General features: G+C 43.7%; 1 protein-coding gene across 2 annotated transcripts in view; it reads right to left on the bottom strand.

Moving 5' to 3' along the window:
• Window positions 1-26461, bottom strand: part of NDFIP2 (Nedd4 family interacting protein 2) — a 197675-nt gene that overhangs the window by 5758 nt on the left and 165456 nt on the right. For both annotated transcript variants that reach the window (XM_078657493.1, XM_078657494.1), the window contains 2 exons: window positions 14018-14084; window positions 10314-10419 (listed from right to left, as the gene is read on the bottom strand). In XM_078657493.1, the coding sequence (XP_078513619.1) occupies window positions 10316-10419; window positions 14018-14084 (171 nt within the window). In that variant the 3' untranslated portion in view covers window positions 10314-10315. The remainder of the gene's footprint in view (window positions 1-10313; window positions 10420-14017; window positions 14085-26461) is intronic.

Genomic DNA, 26461 nt, shown 5'->3' with positions numbered 1-26461 from the left:
CCGATGTAAAAACTAACGTATATTCTCGAAGATTTTGTTCAATTCAATTCCTGCAGTGGGCAACAGAGAATGAACCCCTAATTAGTCCATGGAAACGAGCGGAATCGCTTGCTCGATTATGATCTGAGTCTTCTATGAAAAAGCATTCGCGGGGCGGCAGCCGGGCTCACCTTGTTTGGAAGACAGGATCCTCTCCCTCGCTCGGCGTTTGTCAATCTGCCGTCGCGTTGGAGCCACTCACTCTCGGCGAGTAATATGACGCCACTATTTGGCGCTCTGCAGTCTGGGAAACGTAGTTTGTATCACGGCAAGGTTACTTAGGTCTTGTTCTCAATTTTAAGAAAACAAAACGGAACCAGTGTTTGTACAAATAAGTCCATGTTGATCATGGTGCCTGTTTTTAATCCATGCATTGAATTAAGGTCGCTTGGTGTTTCTCCTTGAAAGCCGTGCAATTATTGGTTCATGTGGTGCGCAGTGATGACTTTGTGCCATCATAGGTCCGTGTAGTTGGTAAAAAGACTCCATGTTTCTCCGTGGCGACAATGGTGCACGCTGGGCGATGTAGTTGGAAAATGTGTCTTGTTTCGGGGCGGAACTGTCCATGGGTTTACAGTATACACAGATATGTGGGATCATAGATGGTATAATTCAGACATCTCGTTTAGTCCTGTCACTGCAGAGTTATATTTCAGAATGAGAATTGCCTGTTGTGTTGATAATTTCGCTTCAAGGTCACCTCCCCTTTGATCTGGTTCTATCTTGGGTATAACTGTCCATTTGACATCGTTTTCTGTATGTGCGTGGTCAATCCAATGTTGCACCAGAGGGGCAGTGAGAATGGACTTCTTGATCCTTGATTTATGCTGTCCAATCCGCTGTCTGACCTCTTGGCTCGTCTTTCCTATATATAGTTTGTTACATGGACATATTATGCCATATATAACATACTTGGTCTTACAATTTGTAAATTTGGAATGTTTCCATGAAACACCATTATGTTGGAACACGTCTCCTTCCAGCGTTAGAGGGCAACACACACACGTTCCACAACGGTGGTGTCCTACAATCGGTGGTAAATTCAGATACTCTCTCAGTGATGTGGGTGTTTGTTTGGGCATAGCTGCTCTAACTATGTGGTTTGCCACGCTCTTATCTTTCTTGAATGCGAAGAGTGGTGGGGTTCAGCTAGTTGACCATCCAAATCTTTCACCAAGTGCCAATTCTTGTGTATTTCTTTTTTAAGCCAATTGGACGTTGGGCAAAATGTAGATATGCAAACTATCCTGGTTTGATCAGTTTTGGCTTTTTTGGTTAGAAGTGTCTCTCTTGGTGTCCACCACGCCCTTTTGAGCGCATGTTTGAGCAATTTAGCTGGGTATCCGCGGAGTAATAGCCTCTCTTTTAAAGCATTGGCATGGAACATATATTCGTCTTTGAAGGTGCAATTCCTGCGGATCCGCAGGAATTGTCCCAGGGGTAGATTCTCCTTTAGGCTTCTCGGATGATAACTTGAGAAATGTTTCCTTTAAATGCTTTTTGTACCTCGGACATGCTACCAAACACAGATATTCTTTGGCAAAACATTAAGCTTTAATACATGGGTATCCTCATTGCCTGCTACATTAAAATTGAATAGTGATTTTATACTTGATTATATCAAAAACAAAACGTCCAAGTGGTCTTCCCTTTATCTCACCTGGTGGGGAAGGATGGAGGCTGTAAAAATGAATATTGCACCGAAAATCTTTTACTCCTTATCTATGATTCCCACTCAATTTCCTCTCAAATTCTATAAAGATGTTGATAAACTGTTCTCTAAATTCCTTTGGTCCAACAAAGTTCCTCGTATTGCTTACAGAAAAGTAAAACTCCCCAAGTCCCAGGCGGGATTTGCCCTTCCAGACTTTTACCTCTACCATAAAGCTTTTATCTTAAAACAAATCTCCTTGTGGTTTACAAATTCACATGTAGTCCAACCTCCAATGTGGCTAGATATAGAGTCATCAATTGTACGACCCTTTTCATTGCCCTCTTTGATGTCAATGTCTTCTGCATCCAAGGTTGTTCATAGGTCCTCTATAATTAAATCTTCTAGATTAATAATTAATGATTTGGACTCTTATTTTGAGTTACCCTTACTCTCTACAGTCCACTTGTCTTTATGGCATAGTGCTTTACTTAAACTAAATAGAAACATTAACCTCTGGTCCTCGTGGATTTCAAAAGGAATTTTATATCTTAAAGATGTATTTTGTGCAAATGCCTTTATTCCTTTTGAGCAACTACAGTTAAAGTTTGATATCCCAGCTTCTGATTTTTCAAAATACCAATCTTTATGTAGCTCTATCCTGGACTCCTTTCCCAATGGTATTCCCTCTTCCACCACTAATGACCTCTTAATTTACCTTACAGCTGTTACGTCATCCTCCAAAGCTGTCTGTTTTTTATAAAAAATGTACCACTTTTCAAGGATCCAATGTTGGTGCAATCTCATCTTTTTGGAATACTGAACTTTCCATTTCCCTATCAGATGATTTATGGTCCTCAATATGGCTCAACAGTATCTAAGCTTGGCTTCCGGTGTCTCTTTATCAGACTAATGCTTATATTCTATTTAACGCTCTATGGACCCCATCTCGATTAAGTCATGTGAAATTGTTACCATCTGATGTCTGTTGGCACTGCAATTCCAGTTCTGGATCGCTTCGTCATATGTTATTTGAATGTCCAGTTATTATGAAATTTTGGTTGGATGTTTGGAATGTCATTTTGAAAATGTTGCCTTTACATGATAACATTTCTTATGCTGTGTTAATATGCAAATCGGTTGGCCTTTCCCATCCTCTTAATGAGTCAGACACAAAGTTATTTAATTTCTTAATTACAGCTGCTTTAAAGTCCGTTACTTTTTGTTGGAATGATGCTTCTTCTCTTTCAGTTCATGCTTGGTGGTCGTGGATTACCTTTACAAGAAGAGGAGCTCAACTGTCTCTTGAAGGTGTTACTCACAATTCACAGTCATTTCAATCTTTCTGGTCTCCTATTGATTCGTATGTTGTGCAATCATATGATTAAGTATTCTTTTATGTATCTTGGTGATTAATTTCTCCTTATTTACCATCTTTTTTTTTTATCCAATTTACTTGTGACTATATTTGATGATTTTATGATTCTATGATATGTTCACTCCCCTGCTCCCTCCCTCCTTTTTCTCCCTTCACCCTCCCTTCTCATTTTTGGTTTATTGCATTTCATACTCATCAATTAATCATTTACGCATGTCAGATTTATTCTTTGTGTATTGTGCTTGTTTATTTCTTTTGTTGTATCAAAACTTCAATAAAATCATTTTGAACTTGAGAAATACGTGCATAATTTTCTCCACAGTAGCTTGGGTCAGAAAATGTGAAGAAGAAACCTTGCATGCACCGCATGCTGTAGGAATGAGCAGTGTTTAAGCATGATGTGGCTAACTGTGCCACTCAGTTTTTCTGTGCCATGTCTTGCCTTTACTATGGGACTTGGAGGCTCGAACAGGCTCAAGGACAAATTCTATGAGGAAGGGAGATAACATGCACACCAAAGGTCATTGAGGTCTTCCCAGTGTGAGCATACATTTTGTTAGCAGGGCTCCACTTTCACATCGAACAAGTAGGGAAGGTTAGAAACGTTCTTCCCGATATGTGTTCTGCTGTGACATACTCTATTGCTGCCAAAGACCAGTGTCAGAGCTTACTCTACTCGAGAACCCCTGTTTGTCATAGGTGCCCCTCAATTGTTTATTTCATTTTTGATAGTTAGATGGGCATAATACGTTTAAGGGGAAACTCTAGGAACATTTGTGAAAAGATCAAGAGTGGACAAAATGCCCAAAAGCAGTTCTGCCAAGTGCATCTAGTGGGAATATAACTATAGGCCCACTATTAATAGAAAAACAGATTAGGAACATTATTAACACAGTAACCCGGTTCATCAAAACAGAACCAGAACATATAAGGAGGAACATTGCACGCCAACAATGTCAAAAAAGAAATTAAGGAATGTATTATACATTCTGTACAGGTGCTAATGAATGTATGTGTATGAAAGTGGGTCCTATATTCTAGAACTTAAACACTGTAGCTGGACAACTATTTAGATTAGGGTATATCAATAAAAGAGGTTGTCAGATATGACACAGACCCGTCTGGGCTGGTAGGGAGATATATATTTAGTATGGACTTTTGGGATGATTATTTCCTGTGTCTCCTTTCTTTTTTAACCTTACTAAGCCAGGAGATACGGGGAGAACCATGGCGACATTGCCTCGCGTCCCACGCACGACTGCTTACATTACGGAGTTCAAGGGGGACCCTCCACAGGTGTGAAGGGGCCCGCAAAATATACTTAATACATTTACACAGTTTTATTCCTCATTATATACGTCCCCTCTCGGCCCGGTGCAGGAAAATCTCAAGCAGTTTCTGGACTCGCTAGAGTTGCTATGGCTGGGACACGGGCATAAGGAGTATCTTGATGTTCCCTTTACAGTAGAAGATGTACTCCGGGTGATCAGGAGCCTTCCATCGGATAAGGCGCCTGGGTCAGACAGCCTGACCATGGCTTTTTACAAAGCTTATTCCGAAGAGCTGGCCCCACTCCTCATAACACTTTACGAGAAGGCTCAAACCTCGGGTATCCTACCGCCCTCCATGCGAGAGGCCATCATATTCACTCTGCTTAACCCAGGAAAACCCGAGGAGGAACTTGACTCCTACCGCCCATTGTCATTGATAAACGTGGATGTTAAAATTCTGGCAAAACTCATTGCTAATCGACTGCAGCCACTCCTACCGTTGTACCATTGATCGCCCACCCAGACCAGTCGGGTTTTATCCCAGGGCGTTCTACATCTCATAATCTTCTGACCTTTTTTTCTGTTGTGCATTATCTCCATCCAGACTCGAAGGCTATTGCTATTTTCAGACTCAGTCTATCTGAATTAGAAAAAACACAAATGGTCTTCAAGCACCTCATTCGTGAGGTCCCATGATCTGTATAACAAAAAAGAGCTCCACATAAAGCCTGTTGAGCACTGCACACACCACCCAACATGGAGCACGACTTGATGATGAAGATGTCACATTGGTGGGTGACGGTCAGTGAATCCTGAAGAGGATACTCCTCATACCTGTAATTCAGTGACACAAAGGAAAATTCTTCTTAACACCGTTTAGAGAACGTCTTTTGCTTAGACTTAAGCTTACCGTTTTGGTAGGATGTGTGATCAACCAAAAACATCCTGTACCACCGCTTGTTTGTTTATATAAATATAACCCGTTTTCCCTTCCACTCCCTGGGTCTCTACAACACACCATAAATTCTGTATTAAAACCTTATGCTGTTAACCTACTCCTGCCCCCTGCTAACCACCATTAAACTCAGTCACATGATCCACAAAATCCAATCCATCTCCTTAATCTAAGGCTCCGTAACTCCAGATTATAAGTGGTGTGAAGGAAGGAATATGATCCAGCTCATCCACATTGGTTTACCAACATATTGTAAACAAATTCTTACAATGGGGCCAATTCACAACAGCTCCCTTGAGTATATAAAGCAGTTCTTCTAAAATACTACTTACTTTACTCTTGAATGCCTTTGAGAATTAGCCCCAAAACATATTATTTAGGAATATTCATGACTAGTTAGTACAAATAGGAATCACTGTACCCTTCTTGTACTTTCAGTAATAGGAAGTAGGACATTTCGAGACCAGTTCACAAAGTAGGCGAAGTGGTAATACAGTAGTACTACTTCACCTACATATAAATGTTTTTGTGAACAGGTTTCATTGCTCGCAAACTGCCTGTTTGCATTGAATTGCTTAAAACTTTTATCATGGTTTTATGTTGTCTCCTACACAAGAAGATCCGTGGCCAAATACTGCCCAAATAAAAATCTTAAAGTAACATCTTAGGACCATTGTTCATAGGGGATGACTAATCCCTAGGAAACAAGCAAATGCAGACTGTAAAGGTTCAGAAACTGGGGATTTTGAACAGTAATCTTAAGGCTCTTGAAGTTGGTTGGTATAGTTGTGATACACCCAATTCAATAGACAAACCGGAATAAAAGTTAAATCATTTTGAAAAAGAATCAATATTAAAGATGATTTGCTGAGGTAGGCAATAACTATCTCCATACACAGGAAAATTCAATAAGTGGAGGTGCACAAACCTCCAGAGGAACCAAAGCTTCACACTCTGTGGTAGTTATTGAAAATGCATGGTAGTAGCACTGACTTCGTCAAAACTCACACACCTGTAGCAGTAAAGCTCAGAATTAAACATACCCCTAAGCTCAGAGATACTGGTATATAGCACAGGAATGTCCTGTATCTGGAAGAAAGTGATGGAAATGTTTCTAAAGCAGGCATCACAACCAAAGGGGGGAGGGGGGAGGGGGGAGGGGAGGGGAGGGGAGGGGAGGGGAGGGGAGGGGAGGGGAGGGGAGGGGAGGGGAGAGAGAGAGAGAAAGAGAGAGAGAGAGGGGGAGAGAGAGAGAGAGAGAGAGAGAGAGAGAGAGAGAGAGAGAGAGAATGGACTATCTAGGACAAATTGCTTATAGTCTTGGAAGGCAATTTTATTTTCTATATCACCCTTAGTCTTGATGACAAGAATACAGAAAATTGAAGTCCAACAAATAACAGCAGGAACTGTGTTTACAAACTCTTTTTGACACAAACTAGTCAAGTCAGCAAATTGACTTGTAATCTCCCTTTTGCAAGTAAACCCATTAGGAGAAATATACAAAATTGCTCCAACTCAAACAAGCATTGGAAATGCAATAGGTCTCGCACCATTAGAGTTAGTGCTTTTAGAATTGTTTATGGGGTTTTTTTGTAAATGTTTAGCATTTTTGTTTCCTGTAGCCAATGCTAAAGTATTACAAATAAAAAAAGCCATAAACATTTCTAAAAGCTCTAACTGAAATGGTCTGAGAACTATTGCACTGTGTGAGGGTGAGGGTGAGTGTGAGTGAGGGTGAGTGTGAGTGAGGGTGAGTGAGGGTGAGGGTGAGTGAGGGTGAGGGGGTGAGGGTGAGTGAGGGTGAGTGAGGGTGAGTGAGGGTGAGTGAGGGTGAGTGAGGGTGAGTGAGGGTGAGTGAGGGTGAGTGAGTGAGGGTGAGTGAGGGTGAGTGAGTGAGGGTGAGTGAGGGTGAGTGAGGGTGAGGGGTTGAGGGTGAGGTGTTGAGGGTGAGTGAGGTGTTGAGGGTGAGTGAGGGTGAGGGTGAGTGAGGGGTTTTGGGTGAGTGAGGGTGAGGGGGAGTAGTTGAGGCTGAGTGAGAGTGAGGGTGAGTGAGGGGTTGAGGGTGAGGGGTTGAGGGTGAGTGGGTGAGGGGTTGAGGGTGAGTGAGGGTGAGGGTGAGTGAGGGTGAGGGGTTGAGGGTGAGTGAGGATGAGTGAGAGTGAGGGTGAGTGAGGGGTTGAGGGTGAGGGGTTGAGGGTGAGTGAGGGGTTGAGGGTGAGTGAGGGGTTGAGGGTGAGTGAGGGTGAGTGAGGGTGAGGGGGAGGGGTTGAGGGGGAGGGGTTGAGGGTGAGTGAGGGTGAGTGAGTGAGAGTGAGGGGTTGAGGGTGAGTGAGTGAGGGTGAGGGGTTGAGGGTGGGTGAGGGTTTGAGGGTGAGGGGTTGAGGGTGAGTGAGTGAGGGTGAGGTGTTGAGGGTGAGGGGTTGGCGATTCTAAGGTGGCCCCTTACTGCAAAACTGGTTGCGGAAATCCTGGTGCATGAGCTGGACTGCTGCTGGGGCGCATTGGTGCTGTTACAAGGGTGTAAGTGCAGCAAAATCACCCGATTGAGCGCTGGGCGCTGCGCATCTAAAATGACGGCAGCGCACTGAGGGGGAGACTTCCACCGGCTGCGGCAACGGGAGATGTGCACTCTGTTTGTGAGCGGCTGGGAGGCGATTCGGCGTGCAGACTCACAGCGGAAAACTGCGGAGGCGGCAGTCCTGGGGGAGAAGTCTGGAGGGCGAGATCGCCTTAACCTTACTGTGGTGCACTACGCTCCCAAGATGGCAGTTATGGGATGCGGGCGGAGGCCTGATGCCGACGAAGGTGAGAGGCAGACCGAGGCGGTAAGGCGAGGAGGTGCTGAATGCTGGAGTTTCTTTGTAGCTCGGGACCTGGTTCAAGCAGCTGTAGGGACCACCAGCAACCAGGTTTGATGTCCTTGCGTGGCAGGCCGCGTTGTTTGGGGGAGCACGTTTGGGTGAGGTGGCGAGCCTGCGAGTATATTGAAGTTACAGTAGGAGAACGGGTGCGTTTGCCTGTGCTGGATTTTATTCATGCAGTCAGGATTAGCACGGTCGGGCAACTCATGTGTGGGATAAGAGAAGGGCGATCCAGCACCGGGCTAAGGGGGAGCGTGGCAATTACAGCACCGGGCTAACGAGGACAGATCCAGCACCGGGCTATGGCAGAGGAGATCCTCCGGACCGGGCGGGGTAAAGAAAAGGGGAGCCAGCAAGAGGATAAATAAACGGAGACCTCGCAAAACCGAGTTAAAAAGGGGAGAACGATATATCAAGCACTGGAGGTAAAAAGGGGGAAACATCGCGAAGGTTAAAAGGGTAAGATTTAGTAAAAGCGGTGCAAGTTTGAGTAAGAATAGATCATCCAGGGCAGCTAAAGGAAACAAGACGGAGGGAAGAGAGGGGAGGGGGGAGGAGAAATGCGTCTCGGCCGGAGCAGGGGGCGGAGCAGGGAGAGCGGGCTTTGGAATGTAATTGACACGGCCGGCCGGTCGTGAAACTGAAAGCATGGCCGGCCGGCCGTGAAAGCCTTTGATGCGGCAGGGGAAATGCGAGACGGCGGGAAGGGGAGGGGGCGGAGCGGGTAAACAAAGACGGACGTGCACGCGCTTTTAAGCTCAATGCGCATGCGCATTGAGCTTAAAAGTCACGGGCACTGCAAGGAATCGCCACGATTCCTTGCAGTGTGGATAAAGAGTGGATAAGTCCCAATACTCTCGCTTGCTCGATGCGCATGCGCATCGACAGGCGAGACCTAAAAAGCTGCCTTCCCAAAATCAAGGAGAATTTCTTTTGGTGAATGATCAATTGAAAACCTATGCAATACCTTTGGAAAACTAAGGAACCCAGGTCAGAGCATCCTACGGTAATAAATGGCATTTATAAATAATGTTGCAACCCCCTGCACACTCTCTTTGGATAATTGCTGAGCCCTATATTCCATTTTTGTTTCGTTCGGTAACTTGGTTAAGTGATGTGTAGATCCGTTTTATTATTTGGAAAATAAGTAAAATAACCCAAAAAAACACATTAGGAATAGAAATAACACCAAGAGATTTGCAGACACTTAGAACATTATTAGAGAACAGGAGTAGAGGAGAAAGATTGAGTTGGCAGTTAGGGAGGGTGGGGGATAGACACAGATGAACAAGGGAATTAGATAATGTAGTTCACAGAGAAGTGCGAGTCAGGGTGTTAAATTGAAAAGCGATCAAAAAGGCGGCAAATTGAGGTGGAAGATCAGGCCTAATGTAGAAGATAAATATTTGAGTGGTGAGTCTGACACTTTGTTTGAAGTGCATGTGAGAGAGAGCTAATCAGGACAGTGGGGACATCATTTCCTAGTCTTGAAGCATATACAGTGAAAGCTGGTGTACAAGTCCATTTGTTGGTGATCTTACAAACATCAAGTTTCGCAAGGGTGGAGTTTGAATAACACTGATATTTCTTGAGGCAACAAGCATATTAGACAGCTATTCCGGGTTATTAGAAGGGCAGACTTTGAACATGTGAATACTTCTTGAAAAGAATTCTCACATTTAATTAAACCACTTTAACTATATTAAGACAGGTGACATGTTCACATTTGCATGGGTGGCTGATTAGCCATACGGCTATGTAAAAAAGCAATGAGTGTCAGAACAGATTCTGGAAGGCCAGTTAGCAAGACAAAGCGAATGTCAATACACGAGTATACAAAAGCCTCACAATGGAGTAGAAATTTGGGAACAGGTAGAGCAGGCCACATAGTCCATATATCCTAAGTGTGCATTCAGATATTTATGCAGGGGTTGACTCATGAAATACCCATGATTGTGCTAAAAATAAACACACCACATGCATGGGTTCTCAATGAGAGCAAAGTGTATATGCACAACTTAACATAACTGTTTTTGGTGAGGAAATATCAAATGTCTGTAAAAATATTAATACAACCTAAATTTTAAAACGGAAAGGATACAAAACTCTGGGTATTCAAAAACATTATAATAGCACATGTAAAGGTTGATTTTCTTACCTCTAATATAAGAAGAAAAATCTTGTCCTATGAGCAGCTGCCATGCTTTCAGACATGTTTCGCACTTTTAAATAATTGACAAATCCTCTGAAGAACAAAAGGAGGCCTAAAAATAGAAAACAGAAAGGGAGTTTAAAAACTCTGCATTTTTCTCAAATACAAAAGAACAAATTTACTTGCAACTACAGTTCTTTAGAGATGAACATGTTGAAAATGCATGTGCTTTGATATATTCCACGTCATCATGTTGGTAATGGTAAGTCACTTATCAGAGTTGTATTACAAACCCATCCTGACATTTTGTATTGGCCAATACGTGGATTATGTCTGAAATCTGATGCCAGTTGACCAATTCAGATTATGAAACAAAAGCGTACTAGGAACTAGAATGCCTCCTCTCAGATGGGTGGGGGACGTGCATGTCTATAAAACACGTCTTCCGAAAGGGGTCGAAAATTGCAACCTGAGAACAGGAAATATGCAATGCAACCTTTTACTTCATGGGTCGCATCGCAAATTGCATTCCATACACAAATGAGTCGGAGTGCAATTTGCACATCAATGGTGTTCATACAGGGATAGTACCCAAGACCCAATGTCTGAGACAAATATTGAGTGGCTTCTGAAGTTTACTTTGACATTATGGAATTCTGTATATAGTTTATCGGGGGAAGTGAATGGCTTTAACTTACAATTCCAGTGGAGGAAACCATCACAATGGCCACTTTATCAAATATTTCCGCTCATATGTGTGCATGGTCACTAAAGTCAAGGACATCAATAAGTAAGCACCAGTGTGGTATCCAATGCCGGGTGGAAGAATGCTTCAGAATTAAACCGTCTATGTCGCTTTCCCACCCACTTGAATGGAACTATGACGACGCACCCTGGGCGGATACCAAAACTGTTCTTACCTACCACGGAGCCCGAGCAACCTTGGCCAATGCCCGTTGGAGCTGTCCTACACAGAAATAGAGGAGTCTGGCCTCTTGGCCGTCACCTACCCTGCCGGTAATCTGACATTGTTTTCCTCTTCTCCCCGTTCGTGTCTCCTTCGCTCCCCCTACCTCTGTGATTCTTTGATTCAAACGGTTGTAACTCGCTGATTCAACTGATATAACTATGTATCCTGTAACTTGCTGATCCTCATGTAAAACGCTCTGATACCTCCGTATCTAGCTAGCACTATATAAAACTTTGCACAAAAAAAAAAAAGCTGCAAGACCACTAAAGCAAGCTGTCTGTAGAGAATGCACGGCGGCTTAGGCATTTGCTAATAACCCCTGCCTCCCGATTCTCAAAGAGTACCAATATAAGGAAGCTTGTACCATACTCAAAGTTTACCTGGAAATGGGTTCCACAACAAAAGATTCTAATTTTAAAACGTATCAACCATTTTCAGTCAATGACAACCATCTGTGCATTCCCAAATTCAGGAAATTATCAGTGCATTCCTAAATGAGGAAAGTAATCAAAGGCTGTAACACGTACTAGGTCCTCCAAGCAAAGCCGTACAACCCATAACCAGTAAATATACGTCAACCTTCTCACATCAAGTGCCTTAAGTTCTGGCTTACTTGAAACTTGTTCTTCTTATCAAACTGCGGCCTGCGTTCCAGCCGCGGCCCGTGCAGGTAAGAGAAGTAGGGTCGGGTTGGGGGGGGGGCAGGGGGGGAATTCGACAGACGGCCATGAGAGCCAATCAAATAAATAATTAATTTTCCCTCATCATCGTCTGTTGAAATCTCTCTCACCCGGCCCCACCGCTCTTATCTGCACCGGCCCTGGCTGCCGGGCTTTTGTAGACCCACACCAATCCACACTTCTTGCTTTCCTATCTGGCCCTTGCACTATGGATGCCATACTAAGGAACATAATGTAACTGCAGAGAAGCTACATTGTAAGGTCTGTATATGTTCAAATAGCACGAAAATCTGTAACAGGACTCATGCTCTGGAGAAAGGGTGGCAACAATGAGGAGCATTTTAAGAAAACCTTGCGAGGGGAATGGCAAAGGGGAAGTAACTTTCTATGATGCCATATTTAGCAAGTAATATGCCTTCTATACTTAATTAATCTTTCTAATGTGCTTCTAATACAGTATTCCCAGCAGTGCTGCGCCGACTGGCCTACCTAACAATGAGGCTGGTGCCCACGGAAGATGCTGCTAATTCCTGCTCACCATAAGTTAAGAGAGCCCTTCACACACAGACGTCATATAGGGGTCGAAGCTAAGACCCCAGGTTTGCCCTTTGCTACCCCTAGCACTACCTTTGCGACCCCTGGCGTCAGAGGAGGCAAATACAATGCCAGAAAGACATGAGCAGCTAGGGCTACACTCTTTATTTTCTGTCATTTTTTATTATACTAATAGTGAATACATTAAATATATTATTCACTAATAGTGTCATAAAAATGGAGTACAATAAGCTGGAATATGCCCTTCCATGGCAGCTGAGGCAAGTAAAAAATTATTTTAAATGTATGTTGTGTGCATGCTTGCCGCTGAGAGTGTGTTGATGTGTTAGAGTATATATGTGTGAATGTGTGTGTATGTGCAAGTATGTGTGTGTGAGTGAAAGTGGAAGACAAAGGGCGTGTGATGTCACTTCCGTTAACTGTGGCATTTCTGTGAATTAATGCCCAATTCTTCATAGAAACCATGACTTGAAATGGGAATTGATGGGCCTCCACCGAGGCAAATAACTGGATATTAAATATCTGCCTTTGCTTCCTAGTACCCAGGGCTAGAGGCGGGGTACCACGCGGGTGGCGGCGTCCCCCCACTTATTTTACCGGGGGGGACACCGTCCCCCCTGCCAAACCGCTGGACTTCACTCTTTGGCCTCTCTGGGACGAGGAGCTCGGCACCTTTCGTGGCGTCACGTCCTGTTGTGACGTCACTTCCGGTGACAGCGTCCCCCCCACATCTTTTTTTAGGACTTGTGCCCTGCTAGTACCACCTTCTAGGGTCTAGGCGGATGATGCATATATAATTTATGGCGATAAATTCGATAGGAGGAGTTAAATCGAAATGGTGTGAGTGACGGCTATTCATAGACGGGTGTCCTGGCTTTAGATGAAAACGGCAAGATGGTCTGTAAAGCTACTGAACGTGAGGTCAGTTGAGGAAGCTCTGAAGAGGTCGGGGATAGCGCCGAAAAGAACCTCTGTGATCAGTCAGCATAAAGCTTTCTCACTGCCCGACTGCCCAATCGATTGCATAGATGCGCGAACTTCAAAGTCGAGAGAGGCAATCCGGGACTTTCCTTTGACACGCTCCAGACAAAGGTCCTACCAAACCGTAAATATCATTACAGGCCGCAAATGCGCTAATTCAGCAAAGAAACACGTGCAGGGTGTTAAAAAAATTACATGGTTTATCCCCCACGTGGCTGCATTGTCCATAAAAAGTAGCACATGTAAAGAACACCTTGGTAAAAATAAAACAAACTGCATCATCCTATACCCACATGAATCTCAGAATCTTCCCTGGCCCCTACCATCCTCTAATACCCCTACAAGTGTATTGCTACGGTTTACTTTATCCAAAAAAGAGTAACAATTGCTTTTAATATGAAAGTGTGATTAACTGTGCAATCGGCGGAGCAACAGAAAAAAATACACGATAGGGAAATTATTTTCTTTTGCCTAAATATTGTGCAAATGTATAGAAGGGGAGGGAGTGGCGCTAGTTTACTCACCGAGAACAAGAAATATCCACCAGAGCCAGTACTGCCCGTTGAAGTATCCAGTGAAATAGTCGGAAAACTAAAAGACAAAAAAGGGCAGGTCTGAAATAATTGTAACGATCACAAAGGTTATTAAAAAATTACAAAATTACAGCAAAAACTCTTGAAGACAAAATGATATGTATAACTGGCACAAAAATACCAACTGTGGCGGATTTAAGCATTTTAACCCAAATAAAGGTGGACATTGTCCTTGGCATAATGTGTTGAAGTGACAGGAAGTGCATAAAACAGCTAGAATTACTCCAATTACTCCTTTAAAAGAAAGGGTTACTTCACTGCACAGTGAAGTGTAAGGCAACGCGGCGCAGGGGCCTCCTGCTTCCAATATTTACACCAAAGGCACCTTAGTTTGATCTTATCAGGCTGGGGTGTTCTGCTGACCTCTGGGAAAGAGCGTTTGACCTTCCGCGCGCCCCTGCTGCTAATCGCTGCTCCCGGACCCCCAGACGCATAATGGCCCCGACTCATTAAAGCCTTTTCATTTTCTTAAGGTCGGTGTTCCAGCTTCCAGTTCCCAGCAGCGCCTGCTAAACGGCCCTTGAAGTGCTATTTCACCCGCTCTTGTTAGCATTAACATGGCCGGCCTCTGTGGCTCCTGTGCGGTATGTCAACTGGAGGCCCGGGCTGCACTGGTACTGCAGAATGCCGCTGGACACAGCACATTTACCTCACCCCAGAGTAGCCTGAAGTCAGACGCTGAAACCCCGCACTGAAAACAAGACTAAAGGGTTGCCTATTTCTTTTACGCCATTCAAATGTATGGCGTTAGTAAGACGTCAGGGAATTTACGCACAGTTATGTAACATAGAGTTTGGGGTGCCTTAAGGGCAGACCTCGCATTCAAAAGTCACTTAATATTCGCGCTGCATATATTATACTTTATGATCAACCTTTTCTCTCCGTGTGAAACATTTTCTATAAAAAACAGTCTGCAACAAAAATAGGTCAAATTTTCCTCATAGCTAATTTCTGACATGTCTTGTAATTCGCGTAAAACAAAATTACGTAAACTACGCACGTGATTGAGCAATTTACAGAAGCTTAGATATCATATATATAGAAGGCTGTAATATCAATGTGTAACATATCACCACTGTGCTGTCCCATTCACTGCAAAGTATAACCAAATTAAGGCAAGCACTCTTCTAGTTTCTATAATAAATTACAGAATTTCACAGTAATGTTTCAATCGTAAAGAAATGCAGTTATTTATTTCCTAAGAGACATAAGCGATTTCTTCAAAGGAACATGCCTTTATCACGTACATTTCTTAATAAAAGCAGGGGATTTCTCGGTGGCACTACAATGCTGGTTTGATAACTGTGATGTTGGACGTGGGGCACACCCAGTTTTTTCATTCATTTCTTCAGGCCTAGGACGGTGGAGTCACTGTACCCGCTACAGGTGTACACAGCCACAGGTAAAGAAAGGAAATGAAGACCTGTGGCATACAGAGCACTTCTTCTGAAGGCCTTATTCAGATTAACCATCCACTCCAAGGTTGGTAACATATGCAATGCGTTTTTTCCCTCTCAGTATGAAGACTTACAGAGGGCAATCTTTACATAAGGTGGAGAAGTTACCACAAGTCCAAGTGGAAGGTGCAACGGGAGGTCACCTGTGGAGTTGCAACAATTAGACTTGGGGAAAATACAGAGGAGCTCCAGTCTTAGCAATCTTGTTGCTGCCTAAAGTACAGGGTGCATTAAGAACAAGGACCTTGAACCTAATGCTATACTTCAGAAATCATGGCTGCACTTGGAAGTAATAGAGCAAAGGCTGGTCAGAAGTAGACAATCATCGAGATGTGATTGGGTGAGGGTCTGTGAAACTGAATGGTCACCCGGATGTCCAGTTGGGATTCCTGATGTGAATGACTGCCCACATGTAATGTTGTAAGCTTATCATGGAATGAAACGGAGGAGTGATTATGCAGATTGAGGGTGCAAGTGTTATTCCATTAGTGTTTCCATGAAGCGAACAAACAACTATTAGCAGTTTCAATGTAAGGCTCAGGGATGTTAGTTAGGCCAAAGGTACGAACCCACCCGCCAGCTGAGATCATGCGGCACAGGGCAAGTACAAGTCCCGAAGGTCAAAACAGCCAGAATGGGCGGAAAATCTTTCAGAGTCAAGACGGCCAGGACATGGAACCAGTTGCCAGAAAAACTGCGTACAGAACCCTCTGAGCCACATTTTAGAAGAGACCTAAAAACAATCCTCTTCCCCAAGGACTAAGATCGGAAATGAGCATGAACTTTTGGAAACATCTTTAGCATTTTCAGCGCGGGGACACACTTGCTAGTGTAACCATGCGCTCTACAAAATACTAATAAATAAATAAATAAAAGGTGTAATAAACGAACTGCCTCCATTCTTTCAAAACAATCTGTGATTTGAGCTGCTGGGGATCTGTGGGGACAACAGTTAAGAGAGTCACTTTTACAAAGCTGTCAGTCAGGAAAAGGAAGGAAGTTAGGCTACAAACAGGTACAGAAGACCTGTTCAACCACAGCCAACACCAAGCCAGCAAATTCTCGACAACGGCACACTGCGAGCTAGAATGATATCCTCACTTCCATTTTAAGGGACGAGCAATTGGGCATGAGGGGCAGAGCCTCTATGTAAGGAATGCCTTTACAAAGGTAAGACGCCTGGCAGCATATCCCAGTTGTTTGGGCCCTGTTCCACTTTTGCTCCAGTTCATCAACTGTTATTGTATACTGACACCTTGTAATTTGTTCCCCGTACTAAAACCCTGCCCAACATTTCCCCACCTTCCCTCCTTTATTATTTGCACTTTCAGCCTTGCCCGAATCCTTTCTGGTCTTCTCCTAATCCTGCTGCACTTGAGCACCTCTCCCCCTTGCTGTCAATCATCCCTCTGCTCAGGTTATACGACTCTAGGATTGTATTCTGGTAGGACTAGGGTTGGTTATGGCACTCTTCCATTGAGCAAGAGGTGGAATTTATTTAATCATTGAATGTAACTTCTTTTTATGCACAGAATGCTAACATTCTAAATGTATGCTCCTCTATGTGTTTCTCAAGATTACAGAGCAGTGGTTAGATGAGGACCTTGGTTGCTGTTGGCGCTATTCTGAAACAATGTCTCCAGTGTCTTTTTTCCTTTCCCCCATTTTTCTCTAGACTGCTAATCAAAGAATTTTTCCATTATACTTTTGATATTTGGGACAGTCAGCTATATTCCAATATGCCAAACAGGACACCTTATCAAATCCTGACCGTATTAAATGTTCTCCAAAAAGCACACATCGTGTACAACGACCCTCTCTGGGCAGTACTCTTTCTTAAGGAGTTGAATGCTTCTTGTGACCTAAATCCTAGAAGACTATAAACGTTCTGCGTCTCTTTGTGGCTCTTGAGTATATCCTTTTCAATCTTTAACAATGGTAAGATCACAATCCCCTCTACAGATAATAAACCTGAACAGGATTACAGGACGAGGAATAATCTGATCTCCACTTCCAAACCATCCTTTGACTCCTCTTCTGCTATCTCCGTGCAACTCCTATTCCTCATCTAACTGCCATGTAATTAGGATCGACGCAAAAAGAACAATTGATGGATAGAATGATGAACAATGTCATACATTCACCCCAGCACAGAGATCTGGACCTAAATCCATCGTTTTTTTTGCTCCCCATGCCATTCCAGTTTAAACCCACCCTTATGTAAATCAGTCTTGACCCTGTTCTCCTTGGGAACAGCCCAGCCCGAACTGCCAGCCCAGGTCCACCCTTGATCAGAAACAAGCATCCTGGGACTGGTTTCGGGGTTTAACCCCTCATGAGCCACTCTAGCTTTACTCCGGTGGCATGGAGAGCACTGGACCCACGTCTGAGCATACGAGTACCACTTGGGGTGCCAATTGCAAAAAGAACAATTGATGGACAAAATGTTGAACAATGTCAAACATTCACCCAAGTACAGAGATCTGGGCCCGAATCCATTGTTTATTTTGTTCCCCATGCGATTCCAGTTTAAACCAGCCACATGCAAATCAGTCTTGACCCTGTTCCCCATGGACACAGTCCAGCCCGAACTACCAGGCCAGGTCCTCCCTGGAACAGAAACAAGCATCCTTAGGATCGTCACATTCCACTCTGGTCACCTCACCAATTCTACTACCATGTACCTTAACACATACAAATGCTCTTCATTTCTCTCCCAAAAGCATTATTCACTCTTTTTCAAACAAGGGGTCTTCTCTTCTAAATCCCAACTACCACTATCTCCTCTATTTCTCTACTTCATCAGCATCTGCCACCCACTTAGCTCTTTGTCCTGGATAGTTTGTTCCCATCTCCTTCTCAAACTCCCTCAGTTATCCAGGAACTCCCTCACCCCAAATCACACTTTTGATTTTATAACCCATACCGATACAATACTATTTCCCTCATCTATCTCCTCTCCTCCTCTCATTAACCATCCTAACACTTTTGTTTGACTAAACCCTCTCATTCAGGATCCACTACCTCTACTTATAGTCTGATAATCACGTGTATGCCTAGTTACCCACATCCTTTCCTGAGTCAGATCATGCAAAACACGTTTACCCTTTCAGCCTGGGACAGGAACCTGTGACTAGACGAGGCCTGAATAGATCTAGCCTACCCTAGCTCTAGGAACCAGGATCAAAATTATTAATAATTTCAGAAGCAGCAAGCAAAAAGCAGAAAGAAATGGGTGAATAAGTAGGCATGAATTTCTAGAGTGAGTAATGCGCAAAGTGTCATCAAAACCCTGGAGCAGGATATTCTCAGTACTATATAGTGGTTTTAAACCCAACAGGACTACATCGAAGGCTTTGTTATGTTGTTTCAACTCAGAGGTTGCTAGGCTTTCAGTAACGTTCGCAAGGAAAGAAAGTCCTGAGAATGGTTGGAAGTGGTTAATATCTTCAGCAGAGGAGTGACTAGGTGAACTTTAAGGCAGTCAGGGTGTTGAACTTTATTTTAAAATGACCCACATGACTCCATTTTCTGTTGCCATGCTCTCGGCAACCTGGTGAAGAATTGCTTTCCACGTCCCTGTTAAAACTTGCACAACCTCCCCGCTCCTTATGGTCGAACCAATTCCAAGAAGTTGCCTGTGTGCCTCACCCCCCCAGTTGTGCAAGAGACTCAGCCACATCCTGTCCATTGTTGGCAACTCAGCCTGTCAAGACCAACTGCCCTGTGCCCACACCAACTGATAGAGGAAGCATGAGGCTGTGCACTGTGACCACACCAACTGATAGAGGAAGCACGAGGCTGTGCCCCCTCAGCCTGTCAAGACCAACTGCCCCGTGCCCACGCCAACTGATAGAGGAAGCACGAGGCTGTGCCCCATGACCACACCAGTTGGGCAAGGAAGCACGGGGCTGCGTACATTGTGCAATCAGAGACAGGTGTCCCCTGGCCACGATTGCACCACACGAGACTGACGAAGAACTTGTCAGATGAGGAACTTATCGAAATAAGGAACTTTTACTGTGCAATTGGGCGTGGCTAGCGCTATAAATATGTGTACGCTGTGGAGTAAAGGAGCAGTCTCCGTAGAATTGTCTTTGTACCATTCTGGGACCCTGTCCTTAACTCGAGCTAATAAATAACTTGTCCTCCCTCCACGGCTGGTTGTCCTGGTCTCTTTGGTAATGTATGATTTATGCAAGAAGAACCCGTAGATTCTAAGGTGTCCCCTGCACCGCTGGCTTAGACTCTCCTAGTGGGGAGGGGTCTCCAAAAGCCGTTTCTACAAGGGAAAAAACCAAGACATTAAGGAGTTTCTATAGCTCAAACATGAACCATGTACGTCCAAGCTCTTTACAACGACAGAGTTACAAATGTACAGTAATATATGAGAAATACGCACTTAGGAGGTGCATTCAGCATGCAAAAGTATTGCTAAAAATATATAACAAAAACGAGAAGGAAATAAATATACAAAATAGTTGCAACGTGAAATAGTAGCACTGTGAGAAAGAAGGCTAGAATATTTACTGCAAGATAAACAAGATAAGTGCATAGACAAGAAAGCAAGGTGAGGATGCAGAAGAGGCAAGTGCGGGACCTTTTCTATTTCTTAATCGCAAAAAAAGAACATCCCGCATGCAATTACGTTCCTTTTCCTATTCAATTGACAAAGTTTAATACAAAATTTCCTCAACAAAATACACTGCAAGAGCAGGATAAACCCTTATTCGCTTGGAGGTTTGAAGAGACTGCATCTACCTCATCAAGAGACGCACACATCTCAAGCTTCAAAAATATGTTTCATATATCAAATATTTAGTTTTGAGAAATGTTTTTTGCATCTATCAAAAAGATACAAAGTGTGTGAGCTAACAATAAACACTTAATGATAGGTGTCAGAAAAGGACACTTTACATGAGTGCAGTGCAATGAATAAGAGGTGCACACCCTCAATTTGCGAAATATGCAGTAGCAGAAACACATTTTTAAGGATCCAAACTCTGGAGGGTTTAGATGAGTAATGTCAGGGCTGGATGGTCATTATGCAGCACTTAATGTGGGAAGTTCCTGAAGGTTCGGCTCAATGAGCTCAAAGTTCATCTTTATCAACTTTGCAGACCTGGTGGGATGCGTGCTGGTGAAGGTGGCCAGGGTGATGACAGCATGGCTTACCCAGCCGACATGCAGCGGGGGAAGGCAGATGATGTTGCCATAGACACACAGTCAATGTCCAAAATGTTGCCTTAGATGTGGATAGGGACTGTGGTGACGTGAGCAATGTTGGTAGTGGCCAGCAGGTTGAGGGAGGTATCCTTTCAAGTTCTTCGCAGATGCATCGTCTGGGAAGGTGATGTCTCCAATTAATATCTTCACAAATTACATCTGAATGGGTGGTGAAGGCTGCTGTGATGACATCAGGCATCCTGGTGTTGAACACGGAGTTGAGGCTTGGGAGCCGGTAAAAAACAACGAATGTGTCAGCTTTGGAAACTGAATACCCGATAGGAGTTCACCTCCACCACATAGAGATCGGAGACCTGTGAGTTCAGGTGTTTAACTATTTTTGAGAATCAGGACGAAAGTATTGAATGTAAAAGGGTATTCAACCAGAAGCCAATGGCACTCGGGTAAAGTAGGTTAAGCATTGGTGTTAATTAATATGTGGCTTGGTACATTCATTTAAACAATCTTTTTTGTACTTTATCAATTTTATATGAAGGTAAGTCCAAATAAACGAGCGTCTAGTGTGGATGAAACTAAGACATTGTCCACGATGACCCACTGAAAGAAAGCAAGGTAGAAATAAGTCTCTGAGACTGCAGAATCGAAAGAAGCAGCTTATGGGTAATGCACTGACAGCATCCACAGAAATACATCAATCAATGAAGATGCTAAGATAGTTTACAGAGTAGGTAAGGATCCAAGGCAAAGGGCACAAATCAAAGGACCATCATCCTGCTGACTGAGGACTAGTACTTCAGTTTTGGAGTGATCAAGGTTCAGCTTGTTCCCATTTACCCACCAGTTATAGATTTAGCATACATTGCTTAAACTACCACGCTGCTTCAGTCAAACTGTAAAAATTCTGGTTGATCCTGCTACAGAAGCGCCTTATATATGTACATCGGAGGTGTCATACAGTGTAGATGGATACATACCATTTGTCAGAGTGACAGTGCCTTGTGGGTGAAATGCAATTTAATTTAGCAGCCAACAGACAAGACATTTTAAAATATATTATATTAGAAGTAACATCAATGAATGCTTAACATTGAAACCAATAGATTTCAAATAGATGTATCAGGAGATGCATACATGGACTAAAACTAGTAGTGGGAGCCTGGACTGCTGCAGCGCGTTCATTAAATGAGGATTAACATTGAGGGAACTTCACTTCATGTATGTGATCTTCAGTTTATGGCATATCCAGTACAGAGATTGCAGCTGAATAACAATGGCGTCCAGTCTATTCAAAAAATCATGTGGGGAATGGATCACTTGTCCTGCATAACCTGGGTTAGCAATTCTCGTGTTACTGTGTCCCAATAAAAAAGCCCTCATTCACGTGTAAAAGATGGAAATGGCGGTATATCTTGATTCTCCGCCTTTTATTCATGTGACTGCATCGTCTTGGGGCTAGTGATCATGCTTCCTCCACCCGGAGGATTACCCCTGGTTAGAACAGTAGTGATCAGTGATATTGTAGGGGTCACAAGTGGCTTTTCTTAAAAAATTCTCATACAGCCAGAAATTGGTTTAATAAGTCTGGATTCGAGATATTGGTTAAAAATCTGATGTAGTGCGTCTTGAGATTTGATTAGGGATCTCTCGCAAAAAATGGTCGACATGTTTCAGCCCTTTTGTCGCCTGTGTAGGTCAGACGGGCTTTCTTCAGGACCAAGGTGAAGAGGTGGTATGAGATTGTGAGTGTCTCTCAGTGTGTATCCCTCTGAAAATGTTTCTTTTCGAGGAAAAGTGAGAAAAGATATATTAATCTATTTCTTGGTGAGGTCCAATAGTACCCGTGAATACAAGAGGGTGGGGGATGGGGAGAAGGGGACACAAACATGTGGAGAGGGTTGAATTTACCAGTCTTCCTGCCTGTTAGTTTGTGTTTCAAAGATATCAGAGTTATCAAAAAGCTAGCAACTAGAAAATGGCAATACTTCATCAAAAGAATACTCTTCTTCTGTTCTGGCAAATAAATCACTCTCTCAGTTCTTAAAAGGTGTTATTATTTTGACACATGGCCGGGTTACGTGTTGGCAAAATATCGCTACTAGTTCCACTAAAAAGAGATGCCTAAAATTATTAGCGATATGATTTTTTGATACTGAACTAAGGATGCTGAATGGATCACAGCTTATTCTTTCTCCCACTCCTTTGATTATTTGTCCAGTCTATTCAGTCAGATCGTGTGGTCGATAACATTTTAAGATGCAGACACATCTGATAAACCTAAGGCCACAGTGCACTCCACAGATGAGTTTGCCAGCTTCCAAGGAGTAAGGTGCAAGGCTGACAGCTTGTTTTCTATCCGTTGAGGAACAGATTCAGCAGAGCGCGGGTCCTTGGATGCCAGCCTCGTGGAGACACCTGATAAGGATGGGGCGTGAGACCATGTCAAACGCTGCGCAGAAGTCCAGGAGAATGAGGACTGCCATGTCTCCCCCATCAAGGATGATGCGGATCTAGTCTGTGGTGGTGATGAGTGCTGTTTCTGTACTATGGTTGAGCCTGAATTCAGACCATGTGGCATCAAAAAGCTGGTGGTTGGTGAGGCATTTGCTGAGACATTGGTAGGTTAGCTTCTTTAAGACCTTTGCTGTGTATGGTAGGAGGAAGCAGGGTCAGTAGATGGAAAGCGTGGCTGGTTCAGCAGATAGTTTCTTGAACAGTGGCGGGATGTGGCATGCTTCTAGGTGTCCATGAATGTGGCTGAGTTGATGAGTTGCTGACGATGGGTATTGTTGCTTCCCTTATCAGTAGGAGTCCTTTGGTGAGGCGTGGTGAGGTTAAGGGTCAGATGGGGAGCCTGGGTAGATGGTTTTCATTGTAGCACTGATTTCTAGTTTGGGCCACGAGGTCAGGGTACTTTCTTTGACCGTGATGGGAAGATGAGTTGCAATGGTGATGGGGTCCATTTGAGGGTCAAAAATGCTGCGAGGTGATTTAATTTTTACTGAAGAATTCCGAGAGCTTATTGCAAGTCTTGTGAGGGGGTGATGTTGCTGGAGGTGGCAGGAGGTGTGGTGAAATCTTTGATGATTTCAAAGATGTACTTGCTGCTGTTAGTGTTGGCCTTGATGCTAACTGCAAGAGCTGTGTGCTTGGTGTTCCATATCTACTGGTGGTAGTGTCTTAGGGCTGATTTGAATATGACTTTGTCTAGTGTCTTGACTTATTCTCCTTTTGCACTCCAGTTGCTCGTAGTGGCGTTTTATCAGCCTGAGTTCCACTGTGTGGCAACTGGCCTGTGGCGGGCTCTTACCATTGGGTTGTGCTTCAGGAGCCAAGATGTCGGGTATACAGTGATCCAGCTGTTGAGGTTCGGGATGGCCAAGTAACACGTGTATTAATAGCATATCATATTCTGATCATCTGCATATATGGTTTACGCAGTGGTATTTATGTGCACGTGTTTAACAAAAGGTATTTAAGCAAAACTAGGATGTTTTGGTGAAGAATCACACCGGAGAGGCCTCATGACTTTCGGGAGAGTTGTATCCCTGGGTAATGACACAGTTACTAACCGTGAGGCAATAGGAAGTCTTTTTCTCATGTGAATTTTGCTCTACTGTGGTAAGAAATTAGAATTTGATCTTTGCACTGTAGTAATAAATGAGTGAATGTGTATTCGCTTGTACAGTTGCTCAAAATAATAGGTTATTTAGACACATTTATTTCCCTGCAGAGAGTCCATGGATTAGCAGAGAGATCTGGAGCTCATGGAAGGCACCTTTTTGTCGATCGCGGAGCGCCCACTGGACGCACGCCTGTGCTCCCCCATCGCCCTCTAGCGCCACGATGCACACATTTGCGAAACCTGCTGCTCTCTGCTGACAGAGCTGTTCTGGCTTGCTATGTCTTACACCACTGCAGTAAATTTCTTATGGGGTAACCCAGTATCCCTCAGAACCTGGGCAATACAATATTGATATCAACAATGGTTCTGTCGGGTATGAACCTGATTACTTCAAAGCCTGTACATATCTTTCAATCTATATTCAGACATAATTGTACTACTTCTTATGACTCCTAGATTAAATCATTAAGTGCAAATCCAAACAAGAAGAAGGGTCAGTAAACATTTTAATCATTGAATTATTTTTTCATTCATGACTTGTTTTTTCACTGAGACCCTGTAATTATGCATAGAAATTTATTATAATAAACGGCGCATCAATTCAAGTGAAATGTGACATATCGTGAAATATTTGGACTGAGTGACATAATAATCAGTGATTTATATACACAGGGATGTTGGGGGGGAAGGGCAGTTAAGAATTACTGGGGCCAGTCTCTGGTTTGGTGATTATTGAATCCAACGTGCCATATTAGTTGGCTGTGATATGTTGGATTCAGTTGACTGGTCCTGTGGTGTTTTTCGTCGACGTTTCGACCCTATTGACGCCTTAGTTGTGGGTCTCTGACGGGTCTTCTTCAGGACGGGGGAGGGGTAGTGTTATTGCGCCTCTGGTCCTTTCATTAGTCGGACACCATGGAGCTAAGTTGGTTGTGGTCTCATCTTCTGGGATGGTAAATCACGAACAACGAATACGTGCAGAATCGTGCCTCAGGAGGATTACTCGATTCAATGCTTCTTATTCAGTGCGTTTTCATCGTTGCACCCAGACCATCTATCAATTACTTTCGGCGATCACAAACAACGAATATGCGCAGAATCGTGCCTCAGGTGGATTGCTCGATTCGATGCTTCTCATTCAGTGCGTTTACTTCGTTGCACCCAGATCGTCTACCAATTACTTTCGGCGATCGGTGGGTAACGGTCTCGATATCTCTTCTGGGGGTTAATTACGGTCACAATCCGTCGTGTTCTTTCGGAGCTATGCTGCTTCCGAGTGGGTAGTCGTAGATCAAGCTGCACCAGCGGTCCCGCACCCAGAAGCAGCATAGCTCCGAAAGAACACGACAGACTGTGACCGTAATTGACCCCCAGAAGAGATATCGAGACCTTTACCCACCGATCGCCGAAAGTAATTGGTAGACGATCTGGGTGCAACGAAGTAAACGCACTGAATGAGAAGCATCGAATCGAGCAATCCACCTGAGGCACGATTCGGCGCATATTCGTTGTTTGTGATCGCCGAAAGTAATTGATAGACGGTCTGGGTGCAACGATGAAAACGCACTGAATAAGAAGCATTGAATCGAGTAATCCTCCTGAGGCACGATTCTGCGCGTATTCGTTGTTCGTGATTTACCATCCCAGAAGATGAGACCACAACCAACTTAGCTCCATGGTGTCCGACTAATGAAAGGACCAGAGGCGCAATAACACTACCCCTCCCACGTCCTGAAGAAGACCCGTCAGAGACCCACAACTAAGGCGTCAATAGGGTCGAAACATCGACGAAAAACACCACAGGACCAGTCAACTGAATCCAACATATCACAGCCAACTAATATGGCACGTTGGATTCAATAATCACCAAACCAGAGACTGGCCCCAGTAATTTTTAACTCCCCTTCCCCCCAACATCCCTCACTTATGTGTATATAAATCACTGATTATTATGTCACTCAGTCACAATATTTCACGATATGTCACATTTCACTTGAATTGATGCGCCGTTTATTATAATACATTTCTATGCATAATTACAGGGTCTCAGTGAAAAAACAAGCCATGAATGAAAAAATAATTCAATGATTAAAATGTTTACTGACCCTT

This window comes from Lissotriton helveticus, chromosome 8 (genome assembly GCF_964261635.1).
Source record: "Lissotriton helveticus chromosome 8, aLisHel1.1, whole genome shotgun sequence".
NCBI classification, from domain to species: Eukaryota; Metazoa; Chordata; class Amphibia; order Caudata; family Salamandridae; genus Lissotriton; species Lissotriton helveticus.
The sequence above is the reverse complement of the archived record's forward strand: the minus strand, read 5'-3'. Positions and strand labels throughout refer to the sequence as shown.